This window comes from Schistocerca gregaria, chromosome 9 (genome assembly GCF_023897955.1).
Source record: "Schistocerca gregaria isolate iqSchGreg1 chromosome 9, iqSchGreg1.2, whole genome shotgun sequence".
Lineage (NCBI taxonomy): Eukaryota > Metazoa > Arthropoda > Insecta > Orthoptera > Acrididae > Schistocerca > Schistocerca gregaria.
The window spans coordinates 111,067,046-111,088,990 of NC_064928.1; the positions used below are offsets into that span (position 1 = coordinate 111,067,046).

Genomic DNA, 21,945 nt, shown 5'->3' on the forward strand with positions numbered 1-21,945 from the left:
TTGAACTTTCTCTTCAAATTAGAGGTGGTGTGGTGTCACTCTGTGGATTACTGTTTTGTTTGCGGTTTCATTGCCTGGCAATGTTTAACAAAAAGTTGTCACAAGCAGCCTCATAACATGCAAGCAATTCCACACAGATACTCCTCCATTGCTTTTATGGTCTTCTGTTAGGCAGCAATGAACCACGCAGCCCCACACCTTTTTCCCAACTGGCGGACAAGTGTGTCAGTGTTGTCAACAGAGGCTTAGAAGTGTGCAGTGAGGTGTTTGATGGTGATATATTGATCACCTCAAATGACAGAATCCACACGTTCCAACATTGCAGGAATCACTGCTCTGTGCAACTGGTCGGCATGCGAGATATGTAACAGGTTTGTGTTATCTTGTAGTGACGGTGAGGCACCTTTTGCCCAACAACTCACAATGCTTTTGTTCACTGCCAGGTGTCCGTAGACACTCTGAAACCACCTATGAACATCTGTGATGCTCTGGCTTTCTGCCAAAAGAAACTCGATGAGAGCTCTCTGCTTGGAATGCACCTCTGTTACAGACACCATTTTGAAGGCTACGTATAGCACTGCCACATATTGGAACGTCATGAAACTGTAGGGGCTGAAGTGGAGATATTCCACAATGTACCACAACAGATTCCACAGTTTTTCAACTGAAATTGACAGAGAAAATAAAGTGTTGCATTACTTATTGATCACCTCTTATATAATTGTTCATGGTCTTTGGAATGTTTGAAATGCATTTGTTTAATCTTGCTTCAAGAAGGTCAAATGATGACAATATAAAGCACTGTCTTGCTGCACGCTTTTCAGGTGAAGTTTTGGGAGCACTTTGTAGGCAGACAGGGGTACAGACGTTCCTGGAAAGCCGTGAGGTGCTGCTGGACATGATCAGGTCCAGCATCGAACAGTCCCCGGTACCTGCTGACGAGGAGGAGGCACCACCCCCACCACCACCTCCGTCGTCCTCAATGCTGCTCGATGTTCCAGATAAGATGGGTCCACTGTCACGCAGGGTAAGCACACGTAATACTGCCCAATGAGAGACTCTGCCGTGCCAACAGAGACCAGCTGTGTGGACTTTTCAGAATTAATCTTTAACTCTGCTGTGACAGAATGGCTGTAAGAGTTAATGGACATTTAAGGGAGATGTTCGTTGAGAAAGGAGTGAGACAGGGTTGTAGCCTAACCCCAGTATTATTCTATTTGTACATTGAGTGAGTGGTAAAGGAAATCGAGGAGAAATTTGGAGAGGAAATTGAAGTTTATGTAAAAGAAATAAATTTGAGGTTTTGCAGATTACATTGTAATTCTGTCAGAGACAGTAAAAGACTTGGCAAAGCAGTTGAATGGAATTAGTGTCTTGAAAAAAGGTTCCAATATGAATGTCAACAGAATTAAAATGACGAAAATGGAATGTAGCGAATTAAACTGGGCAATATTAAATGATTTAGATTAGGAAGTAAGACACTAAAAGTAGTAAATGACTTTAGCTATTTAGGCAGCAAAATAACAGACAATGGCCAGACTATTGAGGATATTAAATATGGATTGGCAGAAGCACAAAAAGTGTTTCTGAAAAAGGAAAATTTGTTAATATCTAATATGAATATAAGCATTGGAAAATCTTTTCAGAAGGTATTTTGTATGGAGTGTATATTGTCCATGTGAATCGTGGACAATAAGCAGTTCACAAGAGAAGAGAATAGATGCTTTTGAAATGAGGTGCTTTTGAAATTAGGTGTTACAAAGCATGCTAAAGGTTACATGGTTAGCTTGACTAAGTAATGAGAAGGTACAGCAGAACCAGATCGGGGAAAAAATGAATTTATGGCACAAATCAACTAACAGAAGAGATCAGTTGATAGGACACATCCTGAGGCATCAACAAATAGTCAATTTAGTTATGGAGAGAAGTGGGGGGAAAGGGTGAAGCAAAAAGTGGAGGAGAATCAAGTCTTGAATACAGTAATAGGCTAGCATTGAGAGCCTGTAACGTTGCCATCTGGTAGTTCCAAGTAAAAATAATCATTATTCGACATTTGCAAAAATTAAGTTCTATATTTTAAGTGACTTTATTAGGACAGCAAGCCAATGAACATCACCAAGACATAATTTAATTCAGTTGTAACATAAAAACTAATAAATTTTTATTAATGTACTTAGCTTTTGGGATGTTGAACTATTAAGTCCCGTGTGTTTTTCTTGTTAATTTGTAACTGAACAACTATTTGCATTTGATCATTTTTATAATTTTTTTACAGTTGTATCATTTAAATACAAAACTTTGTACATCCTCATTTTTACTTTTAAAATAGTTATAAAATTGAAAACAAATGTGATGTAAAACTTGAACAAGCTGAAACTCTTCTGGGGGCACAACTGTCCCAGCATATTTATGAATGAGAGATACTCATTAAATGAAAAATTCAATATATTCTCATTTTCTGGATACAACATGTTCTACCAAGTCTGAACTTGTGTGGAGTCCTGGAGAAGAAATGAAAACTTTGAGGTTCGCTGATGACATTGTAACTCTGTCAGAGACAGCAAAGGACCTGGAAGAGCAGTTGAACGGAATGGACAGTGTCTTGAAAGGAGGATATAAGATGAACATCAACAAAAGCAAAACGAGGATAATGGAATGTAGTCAAATTAAGTTGGGTGATGCTGAGGGAATTAGATTAGGAAAATAGACACTTAAAGTAGTAGATGAGTTTTGCAATTTGGGAAGCAAAATAACTGATGATGGTTGAAGTAGAGAGGATACAAAATGTAGACCGACAATGGCAAGGAAAACATTTCTGAAGAAGAGAAATGAGTTAACATCGAGTATAGATTTAAGTGTCAGGAAGTCTTTTCTGAAGGTTGACTAGAAGAAGGTATCATTTGGTAGGACACATTCTGAGGCATCAAGGGATCATCAGTTTAGTATTGGAGGGAAGCTCAGAGTGTAAAAATCTTAGAGGGAAACCAAGACATGAATAAACTAAACTGGGTTCAAGTTCTGCCCTGGCACAGATATTCACTTATCGCCAATGAATTCGTTTCACTGCCCAGTTGTAGCCACATCAGAATTTTCCTTTACATCATATCATATCACATCATAGTTCAGTTGAAACTGAGTTTTATCATCGACAAAGAGTAAATGTGAGGGGAAGGAGTGAAATTAAGTAAAGGAAAGGAAAGTTACTGCAGGTACATCAGTGGAATAGAAGGCTGTGTAGTCTGGAAGGGTAGGTGGGAAGGGCATAAGTGGATGAAGGACAAGGACTCAATTTTCCATTGTTTGAGTTCATGTGTATTTAGTTGTTTATTAGTTGTTGAAGTTTCGAATGCCAGTTCTGTAGGTATATTGTCCCAATAATGTTCCTCAAAAAGAACATCATGGTGGCCAGTGATTTGAGAACTCTCTCCATCTCTGCCAGAACTGCTTTCCGGGGAAGACTCAATTTCAAATGAAACTGATGAGTAGTTTTATTTGTTTATTGTTTACTAATGTTCCAAATAGTTTTTTGCTTTATTCTTAGTGTGTGCTGTTCTGTAGGTATATGTGTAAGAAAAAGTTATTCTCCAACAACACTGATAAAATCTTCTCGGGTTGACAGCCGAGTCAATGCGTCATTCTCCAGCAGTGTTTCAGCGAGTTTCTTACTTCAGACAGTGTCTGGTTCATGTTCCGTCCAGGTCTTTATAGCCGCCGGACGACGGGCTTCTCTGCATCCTCTGCGCTGTCAGGCCAATCGGACGTGAGTGGAATTGGCGAGGCATCACGTGGTGGGGACGAGACTCTAGCGCCAGCTCCCTGTGCCTCGTCTTGGTGCGGCCCATTTATTCCACCTGCTGCCCCCGACCTGCCTCCGTCGTCGGTGCACTCTCGTTGCATCCTTGCTAATGTTGTGTTTGACGTTGTGCCGAGCTGGAAGCCACTATCCCGGCTGACCAGATTATCACTGACTCGTATCTTCACTGCCTTTTTAGTAACAGAGTCCCAGAAACCTTTTGCTCTACCCAGAACCTTGGTTTGCTCAAATTGAAATGTGTGTTCTTCACAGAGGCTGTGCTCCACTACCGTAAGTTTTTCCTTTTGTCCGAGGCGAACACTTCTTACTTGTTCAGAGATGCATCGTGTGATGCGACACTGTGTGTGTCCGATATATCAGTTTCTGCATTCACAGGAAATGCTGCAGACACCCGATGCTCTTAGACCCAAGTTGTCCTTCATTGAGCCCAGAATATTACTGATTTTTGTTGGAGGACGGAAGATGGATTTTTATCTTGTTTTTCTCCAATATCCCGGCAATCTTTACTGTGGGTGGCCCTGCATATGGGAGGAGTGCCAGGCCCTTGTTTTCTCTTCTTCCTGAAGCTCCTCCTTCTTCTTGCTCATCTTGAGTGCATCTATCTGCATTTTGGTGTATCCATTCTTCTGGAAAGTTGTATTCAGGTGCTGAATGCCAATAGATAAACTATCCTTGTCGTGTACGTCAACAGCTCTGTGGACAATGTTAGTGAGCACAGATTTCCATTTTGCTGTGTGATGGCAGCTATCGGCTCTGAGGTAGAAGCCTGTGTGTGTTTTCTTACGGCAGACGGAGTGTCCCAGTGTGCCATCCATTTTCTTCTTTAATAGAATATCGTGGAAGGGTAGGCACCTGTCTTGTGTATGCTGTTCAGATGATTGTGAAATACCGTTAGTGTGTCCTTGCTGATGAAATATGCTCACTATTTTTATATACTTGAATTTAGCATATTTCGTGACAGTACTCACTTTTCCGTGAAATGTTTACAAGATGATATTTGTCTTTTTGTATTGGCTTCAGTCGTCTAGTGAAAGTATGATTCCACAATGCAGTTTCGTTGGCTGCAGAAATGACCTGGTTCAATGCATTTGCCTCATTTTTGGTGCTTCAAATACCATTTCTTCGAATGTGGTTCCTTCTTGATGTTTACATAAAAAAAAGTAGTAACATAATTCATTTTTCCTGTTCACTTGTAAATTATTGTAATGGTGGCCTGCACATTGTTTCAGTGTCACACACACCGAGAGTTAACTGCCGACTGACTACGGTCAAAGATGACTCCAGCGTCAAAGACATTTCACACAACACACAAGCTTCCGCTTGTAACCAGTCTCTTTGATATTCTTCGTCACATCTACTAATATTAATCAATATGCTGTCACTCTCAAACATATAAGCAAATTATCATAAAATAAGGCAAATTACAATTCACAAAAAAAAAATTCTGACAAAAATATAAGAAAACATTTACAACTTCCCTCATTAGATTTGGTATCGACAAATCCGGTAGAAAATAACACATCTCCCAGATCCATTACACCGTGCAGCCAGACCACAAAAGTATTGTCCGCGTACTGATAGAAGACCTTAGGATTAAGATGCATGGCTTTCAAAGTGATATCCTCGAAGTATTCGATGTACATTGGCTATGCATTGTACCAGTGGGAATCTCATAGTGACTCCATCTACCTGTTGATAAAACTTGCCCCCAGACTGGAAATAAATGGTTGTGAGTGCATGGCAGAATAATTCCACTGTGTCTTCATTGAAATGATTCTCCAGTAGTTTCAAGGAGTCCTCCTACACCATCATGGTATGTGATAAACAGTTATTGTTTACACCACACAGATTATATTTCTATGATTTTTTTCGTATTTTATTAATGCATGTCTTGACTGGCTCCACATCCCTGAAGTTTCTTGCTCTTGATGGGGTCTTTCTTTCTTTCTTCCTTTCTTCCTTTCTTTCTTTTTTTTCAGATTTCTTTCCTGTACCAACCTTCCTGCCTTAGAGTAGATATTGCAAACTACATCCTCAGTAATTTAATGGATGTATTCAAATCTCTGTGTTCTCCTACAGTTTATAGCTCCCTCTAGTACTATGGAAGTTATTCTCTGATGTCTTCAGAAATATCCTATCATGCTGTACCTAAATTTTGTCAGTATTTTCCGTATGTTCCTTTCCTCACCAATTCTGTGCAGAACCTTCTAATTCTTTACCTTCTCAGTCCACCTAATTTTCAACACCCATCTGTGGCAACATGTCTCAAATGCTCCAGTTCTCTCTGTTCTGGTTTTCCCACATACCATGTTTCACTACAATACAATTCTGTGCTTTGAACATACATTCTTAGAAGTTTTTTCTTTAAAATAAGACCTATGTTTGATATTAGTAGACTTCTCATGGCCAGGAACACCCTTTTTGCCAGTGCTAGTCTGCTTCTTGTGTCCTCCTTCATAGGTTATTTTGCTGTTAAGTTGCAGAATTCTTTAACTTTGTGTACTTTGTGATCACCAATTCTGATGTTAAGTTTCTCACTATTCTCATTTCTTATACTTACTTTTGTTACTTTTGTCTTTCTTCAGTTTACTCTAAATCCATATTCTGTACTCATTAGACTTTTTATTCCATTCAACAGGTCCTGTAATTCTTCTTACTTTTGCTGAAGATAGCAAAGACACCAGTGATTATCTTGGTTCTTGTACATCTTGTATATTACTGTCTTTCCCTGCAGCATACCCTATGAGGTGTATAGAATGCAATTAATTAATTAATGAAATTGCTGTTGATTCTTTGGTAGTTACACAGACAGTTACACATACAGACAGAAAACTGACTCTGTAATATAACAGTTTGAGGTGAACCAACTGAAGTATCAGATACTAATTTTTATTAAAGAAGCTGTTAAATCTTGAATTATGCATGTGAATACTTATTGTTGAAAACTTTGTTTTTTACCCACTGTAACTGTTGATTCATTATATTATATTATATGCAAAAATAATATTATCACTTACTTCTATACGATGAATGTTTGTTTGTCATACTAACAGTGTCATATTTCTGGTGTCTTTGTAATTTCAAAAATAAGTTTGAACATTACATAACTCTATTCATTGTAAACAGGTGTCACAAATTTCCATTACATAATTGGAAAAGTAATTAGATGTTTAATTAAAATTTGATAATTTCTGAATTTTAGGAACACACATCTTATGCAACTGAAGTTGAAATCATTTATATTTTGTAAATATAACTAGAGAATCTCCATTTATATTTAATTAAGTATGCTATGGTGTGTTCTAGTAACATAATAATTATGATTTAGTTAAAATTCTGTTGTAAACAGTAGCTTGCATTACTTATAATTTTTGAGAATGTAAAAGTAATTCAGCAGCTGCACCGCCAAAGTAGTGTATGTTGGGTGCATGTAAGTGCAAGTTGTAAAAGATCATGTTGGTACAGGGATGTTAAAATTGTCTTGGTTTTGTGAAAAGTTAGTGAAGTTATTAAAGAAAGCATCTAATAATATTATTTTTTTTACATATTCTGATATCAGGCTACTAAAACGCCCAACTTTGAAACTGAGGACTTTGAAATTACTTCAAGCAGATGTAGTTTATTGTTATTGTCCACAACTGCCTGTACCGCCAAAGTAATTAGTAAAATACCGTTTCCTTCTTTTTTTTATATACTTCAGTTGTGGCTAGCTTCATAATCTCACAGAAGCAAACACAATTCTGATTAACATTTTTATCTGAAGTCTACTAAGTTAAGAAACTTTTATTCCACCACGTGTAATGCATCAGAAATTGTTATAATTGTGTAGAGCTCAGTTAACAGTTATGATATTGCTGCTGTTCCCCAGTTTTCAGGTCACAGTGAACTAATAGTATAGTGTGAATTTGTGATTCAGCGTGGGAGTGAGTTGGTGGGATTACGTCCGCTGGACGGGGAACGCGGTGGAAGTGGCGCCGTGACAGTAGCGAGCCGCCTAGAGACGACGTTGCGCTGTCTCCGTAGCATGGCGGACGGCTGCGGCACAGCCCTGCAGCCGCATGTAGATCGGGATCTGCTGCTGGTGGTGATATCTGTGCTGGCTCACCGTGACCGCTACGTCAGGGAAGCGGGGTTTGCGGCATGTGCAGCAATAATGTCCTCTTGTATCTGGGGTAAGTTAAGTAACTATAGAACTGACTAGAACAGCGAGGGCACTGGGCGTGGTTTTTACAAACTGTTCCCAGATATCTGTGATAGAAAGAAACTGTTGTATATGAATCTGAGTAGAGGTGTGATCCTTTTCATAATGGGATAATGACCACATGCCCCTGTATCTGCATAAAATAAGCAAAAGGTGCTCAGACAGATGTGAAGTGGAGAGGTCAGAAAAGCTGATCATTTTGTATTACGGCATCTTTCAAACAGTGATATTGGGGCTGGGGGGTAACAACATTGCTATGCCTGAAGAGAACCTTTTTCCTCACCAACAAAGTACCTCGCAGGGACCTGCTAATGTTCAGGCCACAAATAGATGCAAATAGTTGACTTGTCAAGCACTTCTCATATTACCTCAGCTACATTTTCATGATATTTTAGTTTTCTGCCAATGGGCCCTTCATGATAATACTGTTACTTTTACTTAATATTTAGAACGCCATATTTAATAGTTGCTCAGTTGTTGCCATTCTTATTTTATTTCTTATTTTAGTGTTTACAACTAGAATTGCTGTTCCATTTATTATTAGTACAGACAGACTTAGTTTGCTGTAAGTTCATAACTTTCATACATATTGTGTAAACTAAATGAATAGTGGCTCATATGAGATACTGTGACTTGATTCCTACTAAGTGTCGCAAAACCATTGTGATTCTTGTAAAAAAAAAAATTGATACCCAAAAATTAAGTATAGATGGAATCCCGTAATGTTTGCTGTGACTCATGTTTTACTAAGGCTGGCATAGAATGAAAGACCAGTCAGAGTTTATATTGAGAAGTTGTGTTAGTTTGTTTATACATTATATTGAAGATTTTTGTATCAGTTTTGATAATTTAACTTTTATCAGTTTTTTGTCTCGACTGTCCTTTAACATTATCACATTCATTATTGTTGTTATATTAGTCAACGAATATTGCAAATTTCAAAATATTCTGCCAAAGTCATACTAGGTAGACAGAAAAATGTTTGTCATTTTATAGGCAACAGTTCATTTAAATTGGTAACTTCAGTAAATGTAATGTTACAGTATCAATCCTATGCCACTGCCAAACCAGTATCCATAATCCAAATTGTTTGCCTCTGCTACTGTTTTTGCTGTAAAATCCAGCCTCATATATCCATCATCTGTCACCTACATCAACCTAACATTTTCCAGAATGTACTAGAATAAAGACAGAGGCACATTTACCTGCTCGAATGTGATCACTGTATGGTGTGTGTGTGTGTGTGTGTGTGTGTGTGTGTGTGTGTGTGTGTGTGTGTGTGGTTTTTGTCCAAGTGCCTGCTACAGCATACAAGCGAGTTTGATTGTTCTAACAAGCTTCAGATGTCATGGACTCCAGAGATGAGAACTTGTTCTCTAATTTCCTTCAGATTATATCACCTGCTTGTACTTCATGGTACATCAGTTACTGGTATCATGTGCCTATCCCATGTCCATTGAATAATTTTTAGAAACATACACATTTGTTTACTTTTATTTATGCTAGTATGTAAAGATATGTTTTCTTGGTACACTGCAGTTAGTTATCTTTTTATTTATTTATTTGCTTCATGCTTCTTATAGTGTACAAATGTGGAAGATTTAAGGCAACTAGAACATTTATGTGCAGTACAAGCTAATAAACATAAAAATAAATTATGTACTTCATAGGATCACTATGCAGATAATATTTCCAGTAATAAATTGTCATGTTAATTAAATTTTGTCATAAGCCTTACTCTTTGATTTCTGATTACCCTATTTTGTAAGTTTATGAAACTGGGTGTTAAAGTATCTTCCTGATCAAATGAAAATAAAGTAATTAGAATAAATAATAACGACAAGCCTATTATAGAAAATTATCACGTGACAGCAACTGTAGAGTTGCAATATGAAACAAGAAACTTCTGATAGCAGGAAACAAAATTGTAGATACAAGCGCATTAGAGGAAATAAACAGATCCCGCACGAATATAAGTTACAGATCCTTGGGATATGAAACCTTTTCATGTTCTAGCAATGTTGTAAAGTGATCCATTGTGAAGTGAACATAACAGAATAGCGAATAGTCAGTACATGTATCCAAGAGGAAGAAATTATTTTACAGCAGATGCTTTTGACATTATTGTGTGAGGGTGAGAGAATGGTGTCACATATAAGGGACCGTCAAAAACTTTCTGTGTAAGGGCATTGCTGTAGTGTGCATGCAACATAGTGTGACTCTGATGCAAGTGTATAAGTACCAACATGTAGACAAGGGATTAGTGTGGCACACCAATCTTCCATTTCTGCTATTGTCATATGTTAGTGCAAATGTTTTCCAGAGGACCCGCTGCAATCGCTGTTGACGATTAAGATGCCAGATACTGTACCACTTGGACAACATTTACCAAATAAAAAACATATGTTTGAACCCAAGATCGAACCCTCAACCTCCTGCATGCTAACCCAAAGCTCTATCCACTGCACCAACTGTACAGCACAGCTACTATGTGTTGACAGAGGTAGTGTGGTAGATGCAGAAGCTGGAACTATGGTGATTTTATTACCAAATGCTGCTTGAATGTTGAAGGACAAACACCAATGGACATCCATCAGAGAATGAAAAATGTTTGTAGGGCAGCACGTCTGTCAAATTATGTGCCAGCTTCCACGCTGTTTGCAATTCGTCACAGGACACCAGTCGGATTCTGCTCTGTAGAGCCTTCAGATGGAAACTTGTTGATGACCCCCTTATTGTCAATGGAAGATGAAGTACTCATCAATAGAAAAAAGTGAATTTTATTAGCATTGTCTTTACATTATTCCTAAAAGTATTGGTTTTGTCTCTAATAGACAGATGTAGTTTGTCGAAGAAAACCCTATCTGTATTTTTCAGCCCATTGTGACCTCTGCTCAATATATGACTCATTAAACAAATGAAAGAAATGGAAGATTGGTCAGCTTTGAAAGACGCCCTTTCCACATCGTGGGCTCGAATTTATGCACACCAGTTCCTCTGCTAAAAGCAAAACCTGTTTTCTTTGTACCCTCCTCTAATGGTCACATAGTTTAGTACCAACTGTTATTCATGCCTCATTCAGGTTCATTACATTTCGTTAGGGTCTTACGTTACCAGTAGGACTAACAATGTGCTTTGCAAATAATGTTCAAACTCTGTTACTATTTTTATATGTTATCACCTTGGTCCCATTAATTGTTTCACCTGTCTATTTCTTATTTTTCTAACTATCTATTTGTTACATTCAGCATTACAAAATGTTGTAAATTTAGGATGTGTGTGACATAAGAAATGGTGTATATTACAGTATGAAATGTCAGAATGAAATTAGCAAATAAAAAAATGCACCCCAACCTAGGATTGAACCCTCGACTGTCCACTGTGCCAACTCTACATGACGATTAAAATGTGCTGTCAGAGTTAGTTACCATATGAGTTGTTACAGTGTTGCCAGATTGCCACTCTTAAATTTCTTCTTTCTGCCGGATGTACTCGCAAGACAAAATTTTGTGAGAGAAATCTTTGTATCACTGGCATGTGAGGAGTCACGCTGTGAAGCCCAAGTGCATGAATTTTGCTTCACCCTGTACAAACTGTTCTTCAAAACTTAAGGACAAAACTAACTTTTGCATAATGAGTAAACAAGTAATATAGCTCAATGAAATGTAGACAATATATAGAAAGAACTGCTACAGTGTAGTGCAGTTACAGAAAGAACTGCTGCAATGTAGTGCAGAAGATACATGGAATAAATATACAATGACACAAACGGAAATGACACGTTTATTCATAATAGTAATTGCACTGAACTCGGTACGATTTCTGATGGTCCTTTGGACATTATAGAAGGTGGAACATGATTCTTAATTTGGTTTGTGTCCATCACGAATGAATTTGCATAATCTTCAATGTGCTCCCATGTTGGCCGTAAGGTTAATGAGGATTTATTGTGGAATTTAAGTTGGGGGGGGGGGGGGGGGGGGACAAGCAGACCAGTCCATCCACTGAATACCCTCTTGTTCCGAGAGCTCCTCCACCTGTGGCGTTCAGGGCAGTCACAGTCACACTTTGTCATCCATAAAAATGGAGTTGGGGTTCAATGCACTCCTTAGAGGATGCACTTGGGGATAGAGTACAGTGTCACAATAATGTTAGACAGTGAGTGTACTGTGTGCATAGATGTGGAGTCCAGTACACTCGTGCAAATTGTGCCTCCCCACACCATAACACCTGGGAGACTATCGTATTGCTGGGTTCATAATGTGTTTCCACCTCTTGCCATATGAGGGTACCTTTTAGTCGCTCAACCTTGGCTTTGTAAGCAGCTGTGACAGACTTTGTCTCCGCCTTTTGTGGTTATTGCTGTAAGGAAATTCAGTACTACTTCTCAAACTTCTCTTGACCTTCTGTATTTATAAGCCAAATATTGTCCCTCAACATATACAGTGGTAATTGGGTAACGTAATACTTCTGTCAGATCATAACATTCAATGTGAACCCTCTACATAGAGGTTTATCCAAAGAAAGAGTGTAAATGTAACATTTCATTTGCCTGTTCAATATCATTACTATTGTCGAAAATATGTATTTTCTGCGGACTTTGCACCTCTACAAAGTAGGCCAGCAATGCTAAGAGCTACTATATTTACATCAGCAGAGGTACTTCTTCTCATAAAGTTACTGCAATTGCTGTCCTATGTTGAAGACATATGTTTCCCTTGGCACAGTTCTCCACATGCAAGTGAAACAACGGTTCCCCACAATATTTGCACTCTCCTCTATTGTATGATTTTGCTTCGGAAGTGCCAATCATTGATAAGAATATATGGAGCACATATATCTCCCCTGTGTATCTGACCATGACTCAAACTCAGGGCCTTGTGTTTCCGGCATGTCTTATGACCTGCCCTCATTATGCCATTACTTCTCTTCTACTTTCCAAACCTCACAGAAGCTCTCGTGCATGCCTTTTAGGACTAATGCTTCTGGAAGAAAGGTTGTTACAGAGAAATGGCTCAAGCAGTCCTCATGCAGAATGTGATCCTCATTGTGAGCTGTGATCCCAGTGCTCTTCAGTGGCAGTTGTCAGCAGTATATGGAGCACACCAAACACATGAAAACAGACATGCATAAAATAATTATGTCAGTTCTATTGAAACTAGCAATTGTTTACCACTCTGTATGTTAGTCATGTTCTACTGTCTGCAACATACTCAGTACTAAATTGTAAGGGAATCATCTGGCGACATAGACAGTAACCTTGTAATTAATTGGTGTATCTTCCCGGTATGTTAAATAAAACAAACAAACTCATTTTCTAATGTAAAGTGCTCTTATTAATATGTGACAGTGAAAATTCCAGAACATTCTTGTGTTAAGCAAGAAAGCCCAAGCTTCTTTTAGAAAATATAAAGACGAATAAAAAAGATTACAGAAAGCATGATTCAAACCCACGACTCGTTAATTGATAGTCCAACTGTCTATCTACTACACCATAGTTGTCAGATGTTACTTGAGTCAGTGTCTTTCATCTTACAATATCCCTAAGGCTTACACATCCAGTGTATTATTACCTGACATTTCATTATAACAAATCATATAAAAATGATATGTTATTAATAAATCTTCAATGTTCCAATTGTTTGAAATGTCATAGTTACATAGCATGTCATACAAAAAGCCCTAACCACTGATATGTTGCTTTAGTGTAAAAAATGTATGAAAAATATGTTTTTGAGAGGCACTTAATGTGCTGGCGTTCAGAAACAGCATAGCACAAAAATTTTAATATAAAATACATCAAATATAAGTGCAAATGATGTAATCTGATATGGCATCTCTTACACTCCGCTTATGGCATAGAGGAATGTGGACAGCGAAATGTGAAACAGATATCTGATTCTGCCTTTCACATTTGAAAATGCCCTACCTCATGAAATCCTATCGCAAAACTTGTCCAGTTCCATATCCACATTCTCTTTCACTCCCTGTATGAGGATGGCTTTAGCCACAACCTGGGTGACTACCAGATTGAATCTTTCATTCTGAAGCAAAGCATGTGCAATTTTGAGTGGGTGTCTTGCTGACTGTAAATGTTGAAGTGATGTGTGTAACATACCTGCTCTCAGTGCTGACAAAAATTGATACAAAAATTTATTTACAAATGCAGTTCACACCAATAAATTGATTTACTTCTAATACCTTTAAAGCTATTTAAAAGCAGGAAATGATATGTATTTAACACTTAGCTTGAAGAATCAATGCTTTCAGCAGTTGTTAATTGTGACTTGGATTTTAATTACTTTGCTTACATCATGTGGAACAAGTTACTTTTAAAATAAATGTTGACAGCCAAATTCAATGATTTTTCCATGTATTCTCAACTTTTGAACCACTTCCAAAACAGCTAACACCTTGCTCTCAAACAACTACTTCCATTTTACAAACTTCTGAACTAGATTTTGCACCAATTCAGATAAACAACAATTGGTGAATACTTTCATCTTGTTACAATGTTAATTTATCATGATTTATAATGGAGAAATATAGGTTTGAAACATCTTAAATATGACAAAATATTCTGCAAAAATGATTAATAAATTTGAAAAATATATTTTTGTTAGGAACCAAGTTTTCCTGTACTAAATTTTGTAAAATGTTTAATTTTAACTATTAACATTAATGTGCAAAAACATCAAAGAAAAAAATAAAGTACTTTAGTTCTGTTCAATTGTAGAATCTGAAATGTTAAAGTTATATTGTTTTGTACAAAATATTGTCTTTAAAATCAACCCGAACGCTGACAAATACTAAATGTTTGAATTTTCAACATCTGACTGCATCATTTTATAGTAAATTCTAGTTCATTTCATGAAAACATTTTGAGTATTTTACACAATATTAACATTTAAAGACTAAAGAATTGCCGTTTTGGACTTAAAGTTACTGAGATGACAGAATGGGAGCACATATGCACAAAGTTTCAGTTTGTATACGATTGTAAGTCATAAATTGCTTCTAATAGTGTGAAACCATGGTTAATATATGATTCAGATGTAAATATGAATGTAAATATACAATAAAATAATAAAAATTATGGCTCAAGAGGTATGTTCGATTTGACTTGTCGGCTTTGGCCATTGACGTAATGTTGTGCTGGGGTATCTTAAATTACTAATTTGTTTGTGGCATAGTTGACAACTACTACTCATTTTCCATTTATGCAGTAGGAATTAGAATTAGATCTATACACATAGGGCATTGGCTACCACAACGTGCATTGTGTTGCAGATGGCGAATCAGAATTTGAGCGGGAGGACATGAACCCTGTGTTTGCAGTGGGGCACGACCTGTGTGGGCACCTGGCAAAGGGTCTGGAGGACACCTGGAGTCAGGTAATAACAGTGCTGCCTGCTGGCCATAGGCAAAGACTGAGTTGGTAGCAGATTCCTTAAGTGGGTGCAACATTGTATGAACTGCAATCTTACCTATATAATTATTATGTCAGGCTGCACTGAAAAGAACACAAAACACAAAATGTGTTAGTTCTTGCATTGTACCGAAGCAGAACATCATCTTGGCAGTGGGCGTCAGTGTATACAGTGTGTATTGGGAAATAATGACAAACTTAAAGAAATCACTGATCGCACAGCATTTTTTTGTCACAAAGCATTACTTTTAACACATTATTCATGAGTTACACACTGATAAGCCAAAACATTTTGTCTGTTTGCTGAAAAACTGGAATACAATACAGGAGCATTTCTCCATGGCATGAATTCCACAAGTCCTTGGCAGATTTCCAGAGGTATGTGGGACCAGATTTTCGTGCACAGGTCGAGCTGTTTCCTTAAATTATGGGCCACCCATTTGTGGGCACGGAGCTGGCACTTGTTACTGTCCCAGTTTTGTGCTATTGTGTTAATATCAGGTGAATGTAGTGGCCCTAGTCAATAACACAAGTACACTGTCGTGCTCCTCAAACCACTGTAGCTCAATCCTGGCCTTATGGCACAGACAGTTATCCTGCTGGAAGATTCCGTCGCCATCGGGGAGGATGTTGAGCATGTTGTCCGCAGTAGTGTTCATTTAGCCACAGCTGTCATGATGCCTTCGGTTAGTAGCACGGGTCCCACAGAAGCCCATGTGAACATCTGCCATAGCATAATACCCATTCCATCCCCCACCCTCCATCACTACTCTGTGTCCTTGGTGCAGTACATGTCTCAATCAGTTGTTCTCCAACAACAGAGTAAAGAACATTTGTTTCTTCAGACATTTTTATTCAAGACAATGAAACAAAATTTATTTCCCACATTTTTATACCTTAGCTATTTTTCCACATAGTTTTCAACCAAATTTAAAGATTTGTCACAGGCCTCCACGAGCTTTCAGCTGTAGACTATGATACCTCAACGAGCTGTGTCGAACCACGTGGAAATAAAATGGACATCAGAAACACAGGGATGATGATGGCATTGAAACAGAGGATGACACGTGTAAAGCTGAAATACTAAACACCTTTTTCCAAAGCTGTTTCACAGAGGAAGAGCGCATTGCAGTTCCTTCTCTAAATCCTCGCAAAAACGAAAAAATGGCTGACATTGAAATAAATGTCCAAGGAATAGAAAAGCAACTGAAATCACTCAACAGAGGGAAGTCAATTGGTCCTGATGGGATACCAATTCGATTCTACGCAGAGTACTCGAAAGAGCTTGCCCTCCCTCCTAACAGCCATGTACCGCAAGTATGTAGAGGAACGGAAGGTTCCAAGTGATTGGAAAAGAGCACAGGTAGTCCCAATCTTCAAGAAGGGTCATCGAGCAGATGCGCAAAACTATAGGCCTATATCTCTGACATCGATCTGTTGTAGAATTTTAGAACATGTTTTTTGCTAACGTATCATGTCATTTCTGGAAACCCAGAATCTACTCTGTAGGAATCAACATGGATTCTGGAAACAGCAATCGTGTGATACCCAACTCGCTTTATTTGTTCATGAGACCCAGAAAATATTAGCTACAGGTAGATGCCATTTTCCTTGACTTCCGGAAGGCGTTCGATACAGTTCCGCACTGTCGCCTGATAAACAAAGTAAGAGCCTACAGAATATCAGACCAGCTGTGTGGCTGGATTGAAGAATTTTTAGCAAATAGAACACAGCATGACGTTCTCAATGGAGAGGCATCTACAGATGTTAAAGTAACCTCTGGCATGCCACAGGGAGTGTTTTGTCACAGGGTTATTTGGTAAGCATGATAGCATTACGGAGATGTTTAGCAAACTCAAGTGGCAGACTCTGCAAGAGAGGCTCTCTGCATCGCGGTGTAGCTTGCTGTCCGGGTTTCAAGAGGGTGCGTTTCTGGATGAGGTATCGAATATATTGATATATTGCTTCCCCATACTTATACCTTCCGAGGAGATCACGAATGTAAAATTAGAGAGATGCGAGTGTGCATGGAGGCTTTCCGGCAGTCATTCTTCCCACGAACCATACACAACTGGATCAGGAAAGGGAGGTAATGACAGTGGCACATAAAGTGCCCTCTGCCACACACCGTTGGGTGGCTTGCAGAGTATAAATATAAATGTAGATGTAGAATGACAGAATCACTTTCACCCACAGGAAAAAAAAGAAATTCAACCTTGATTTTAGTGAATCAAAATCAAGTGTTGCTCAAGATGGATTATCAACTAATATGAACAAAAAAGACAAACCAAACAGTGCCACCATACAACATCCAAGTACCGATAGGCCTAAAAACAGTTATCATAAACCAGCAAAAACATGTAACATAAACCTATTTCAAGATACTTGAGGACAGAACATAGCAGCCGAATTTCAATTTAGAAGCAGTCACAAAATAACTAACACAGTGAAACCAGGCACAAGATTTCAGGCAGTGACTTCCATGAACCATGACATGAAAACAGCAGCAACAAATATGACTTTTTTGTGGTCTTAGGAGGAACAAATGAAGTAGCAAAAAACAAAACGAAAGACCTATTAATCTCACTTAAAAGGAGGCAACATGAGCTGAGAAGCTCAAACATGATCGTCTTCTCTGTTTCAAATCGACATGATTTGCCAATCTGGTCGTTGTAAATAAAGAAGTGCGAAGCGCAAATAAATAGATCCTAAATATATGCATAAGATTCGGAAATGTTACATTTGTGGACTTGAGCTGCATAGGAAGAAGATTCCACACATCCCATGGCTTACATCACAACAGACTAGGGAAGGACTTAGTTATAAAACAGATCCAAGAAGCAGTGAACAGCAAATTGAATGTGCAGTGTTGTGCTAGATGCCATCCCTCTCAAGAACAAAAGTAACGCATACTTTGGAGAATCAACCATGAAATGCCAGGTCAGTAATAAAACAATACATCGGCAAGACAAGAGCGTTGTTTCTTTTTAAGAGAATAAAACCTTCCACTAGTGAAACACCAAATGCAAGTGTATGTGTTTCATACGTGCCTCAAACAGACGTCAATCGACATGAGAATAATTTATCACTTTTGCATTATGATGTACAGGGTTTACTAAAGAAAATAGATGCTTTTGAATCATTTATCACAGGACTATCTTCATATGTAGTAATAGTTACAGACTACCAGAAAACAATGGGCAACATTCAATATTGCAAATTAGAGGGCTACAACCTAGCTATGTTCTACTGCAGAACACACAATAAAGGTGGTGGTGTTGCCATCTACTCAAGAAAATTTAAGTTCTAACCACCACAGAAAAAGTGCTATGGGGAAACAATTTCTGTGTTGACAAAGATTTTGAAATTACAGTTCTTGAAATCACATTTTGCACTGTTCCTTTCTATGTCAAGGTGTATATAGATCTCCCTATGGAAACTTTTATGCTTTTCTAAAATCACTTGATGGATTTTTAAGTAAATTGTCAGGCTGTAGAACTGTATATCTTGTCATACTGGGAGATCTTAATGTCAACACTTTACATGACGGTCAGGGAAGCAAACATTGTACAAATTGTATCCTGTCTTATGGGGCTAAAGATCTTGTTGGACTACCCATCAGAATAGCTAACACACATAGTAGTTCAGTTGATCATATTATCACAAATTTTAACCGATCACAAAAGAAGTTGTAAATGGTCACCTCTCATATCATTTAGGCCAAACACTAGAGCTAAAATTAATACCAAATTCAGACCAAGAAAAATGTATGAGTGCAGGCGAATATTATCTGGAAACAACACTGCTGCACTAAGGCATAGTTTGAGCCACAAATCATGGAAATCAGTTATTACTACCATTGGGGGTCAACAATAAGCAGAACATGTTCTTAGAAGTTATGACTGAGCACATAAATAGAGCCATGCCCTTAAAATAAGTGAGTATCGAGAAAAATCAGTCTTCAAAATCCAAATCTGTGCCATTAAATTTTAAAACAAAAGATCTGAAAGAAAAAAGTAGGAAACATGTATAGCTTGATTAGCTAAGAGGTACATAAAGAATTCTACATCAGTACAAATATAGGTACTGTAAAGAAGTCAGAAGATTAAAATCAGAAAGAATCAGCCAACAGATATGACGTTCAGATAAAATTTCCAAGACTTGCTGGTCACTTGTAAATAAAGTGAGAAACAATGAAACGGAAGCAAAAATTAGTAATGTACAATGTGAATAATGAAGATATCTCAGATCCTCTTCCAGTCAGAAATATTTTTAATAATTACTTCATACATACAGTCAAGAATGTCTCTATGAAACAGGATATACAGCACTAATTTGAGTCCTGTAACAAACAGAACTGCAGTACACTACCCCAATAAGTACATATGACTTATTGATAACCTCAGAAACAAAAAATCAGCAAGATTAGATGAAATTTCCCCATATCTATTGAAGAAATGCAAACATGAACTAATGAAACCACTAGTTCATCTAATAAACTTTGTTCTCGAAGGCGATGTGTTCCCTGATAAGTTTGAACTGTCTGTAGTGAAAACAATTCACAAAAAGGGGGAAGTAAAACATGTACAGAACTACAGACCCATTGCCCTAATCTCAACTTTCGGCAAACTGATAGAGAAAATAATAATTTTAAAAAAATCTTGGAACATTACAACAATTTTGACATATTAAGTGATTTCCAGTATGGTGTCAGAAGAGGAGCCTCTGGATGTTGAAAACTATTTATCATAATTTTGCCTTGTTAAAATTCACACCTGTTCATTAACAAATGCATATATAAGTAAGCACGAACTTGATCGGAAATCCATGAACTGTGACGTAACTAGTAAGAGATATGGACTGCATGCGAAAGTCGGCAGTCAGCGTTAAGAGCTCTTCCTGTCTTGTTCGATGGTAGCCACGCTCTCGGTTATGAGTAGTTTGTGACATGAGTGTTTCATTATTGATCTAATAGGAATAAAAGTGATATTATGGCATTCTGAATGTTAATTTCAAGTAAACAGATACCCCAAAGTTGATCGACAGCAATTTGAGATAATTAGCTTTCACCGACAGAGACATCCAATGCACGAATGAAGAATCTGCACAGGACGACATTTACGAGAGGTGCACCATGCACAGGTAGGAGGAAATCCGACGACATGACCCACCAAGGCAGATCAAGGAAGGTCTGACTTACGCTTGCAAATTCCGGGTGGAATTGCTGACCTGTTATACTGTACGTCACATACACCACCCTTTACTGACTCGCGGCTAAGCTGAGTAATGACAGTATCAGTTTAGAATCGAGGGGATCTTGCAAGGTCAAGTATAAGAAATATACATTTTGGTGTTCCTCAGGGCTCCATTTCAAGTCAAGTCCTATTCATATGCTAAGTGAATTAAAATTCTCTTGTCAATAAGCAAGGAATTGATCATTACATATGCAGATGATACATCTGATGTCTGCTATGCAGACAATGAGCCCAGCCTAGTTGAAGAGATACATAACTTTACTGAAAAGGCAAGAGCTCACTTTGAAATAGAGAACCTAAAAGTAAACATAGAAAATTAATATTATTAGTTTTAAACCAAGTAGTTCAAACAGACAGAATACTGTGATTGATGAAATATTACCAAAAACCTATACAGATTGTAAGTTCTTGGGTTTATGCATAGATGACTGACTTTCATGGAAGTAGCAAGCTGATTATGTCTGTAAAAATATAACACCCAATCTATATGTGTCAAGAAGATTATCACAGTATCTTAATTCTGAAACCCTAAGGACTGTATATTATGGATTAGTGTATCCTTTCTTGTCTTATGGAATAGTACTATGGGATGGGACATTCCAAACTAATATGAAAAGTGTTTTCATACTGCAGAAGTGAGTCTTGAGGACCATAGCAAAAGTAAAACCAGGAACTTATTGCAAACCCCTAATTGTTAGACAGAAGATTCTTACAATTTATGCCATGTATATACTAGAAATTATAATTCTAGTGAAAAAAAGACACTAAGATCACAAAAAGAAACAAGGATATTCACAGCTATAAAACAAGGCATAGAAAAGATTTTTATTCGGTTAACAGAAGATTAACTTTAACAGCGAAAATCCCTTTTGTCAAAGGAGCTGTTTTTAATAACTTGTTGCCAAATGAAGTTAAGATATTGATGGGGGGATACTTTTAAGAAGGAAATTAAGCAGTGGCTTATCCAAAAAGGTCCTTATAACTTGACTTTATCATGAATTACAACGTAATAAGAAATAATGTAAACTAAAAAAATTTTAACTGTAAAAAGTTTATACTTGGTTGAAAACGCACATGCATGTAAAATTATATGTTACGAGCAATAAATTGAAAATTGAAAGCTTTCCTATCCCTTCTGCTGACACAGTCACTCAAATCCTCTTTTAGTCAACTGTCATTACCATAGTGCTTTCTGCTCAAAAAGTCATTTAATTTGGGGGAAAATGGTAATCATTCAGGGCAAGTC

The 21,945-nt window shown here is 37.6% G+C and overlaps 1 protein-coding gene across 2 annotated transcripts in view; it reads left to right on the forward strand.

Moving 5' to 3' along the window:
• Positions 1-21,945, forward strand: part of LOC126291688 (uncharacterized) — a 142,207-nt gene that overhangs the window by 54,733 nt on the left and 65,529 nt on the right. For both annotated transcript variants that reach the window (XM_049985311.1, XM_049985312.1), the window contains exons 3-5: positions 825-1,027; positions 7,731-7,986; positions 15,306-15,409. In XM_049985311.1, the coding sequence (XP_049841268.1) occupies positions 825-1,027; positions 7,731-7,986; positions 15,306-15,409 (563 nt within the window). The remainder of the gene's footprint in view (positions 1-824; positions 1,028-7,730; positions 7,987-15,305; positions 15,410-21,945) is intronic.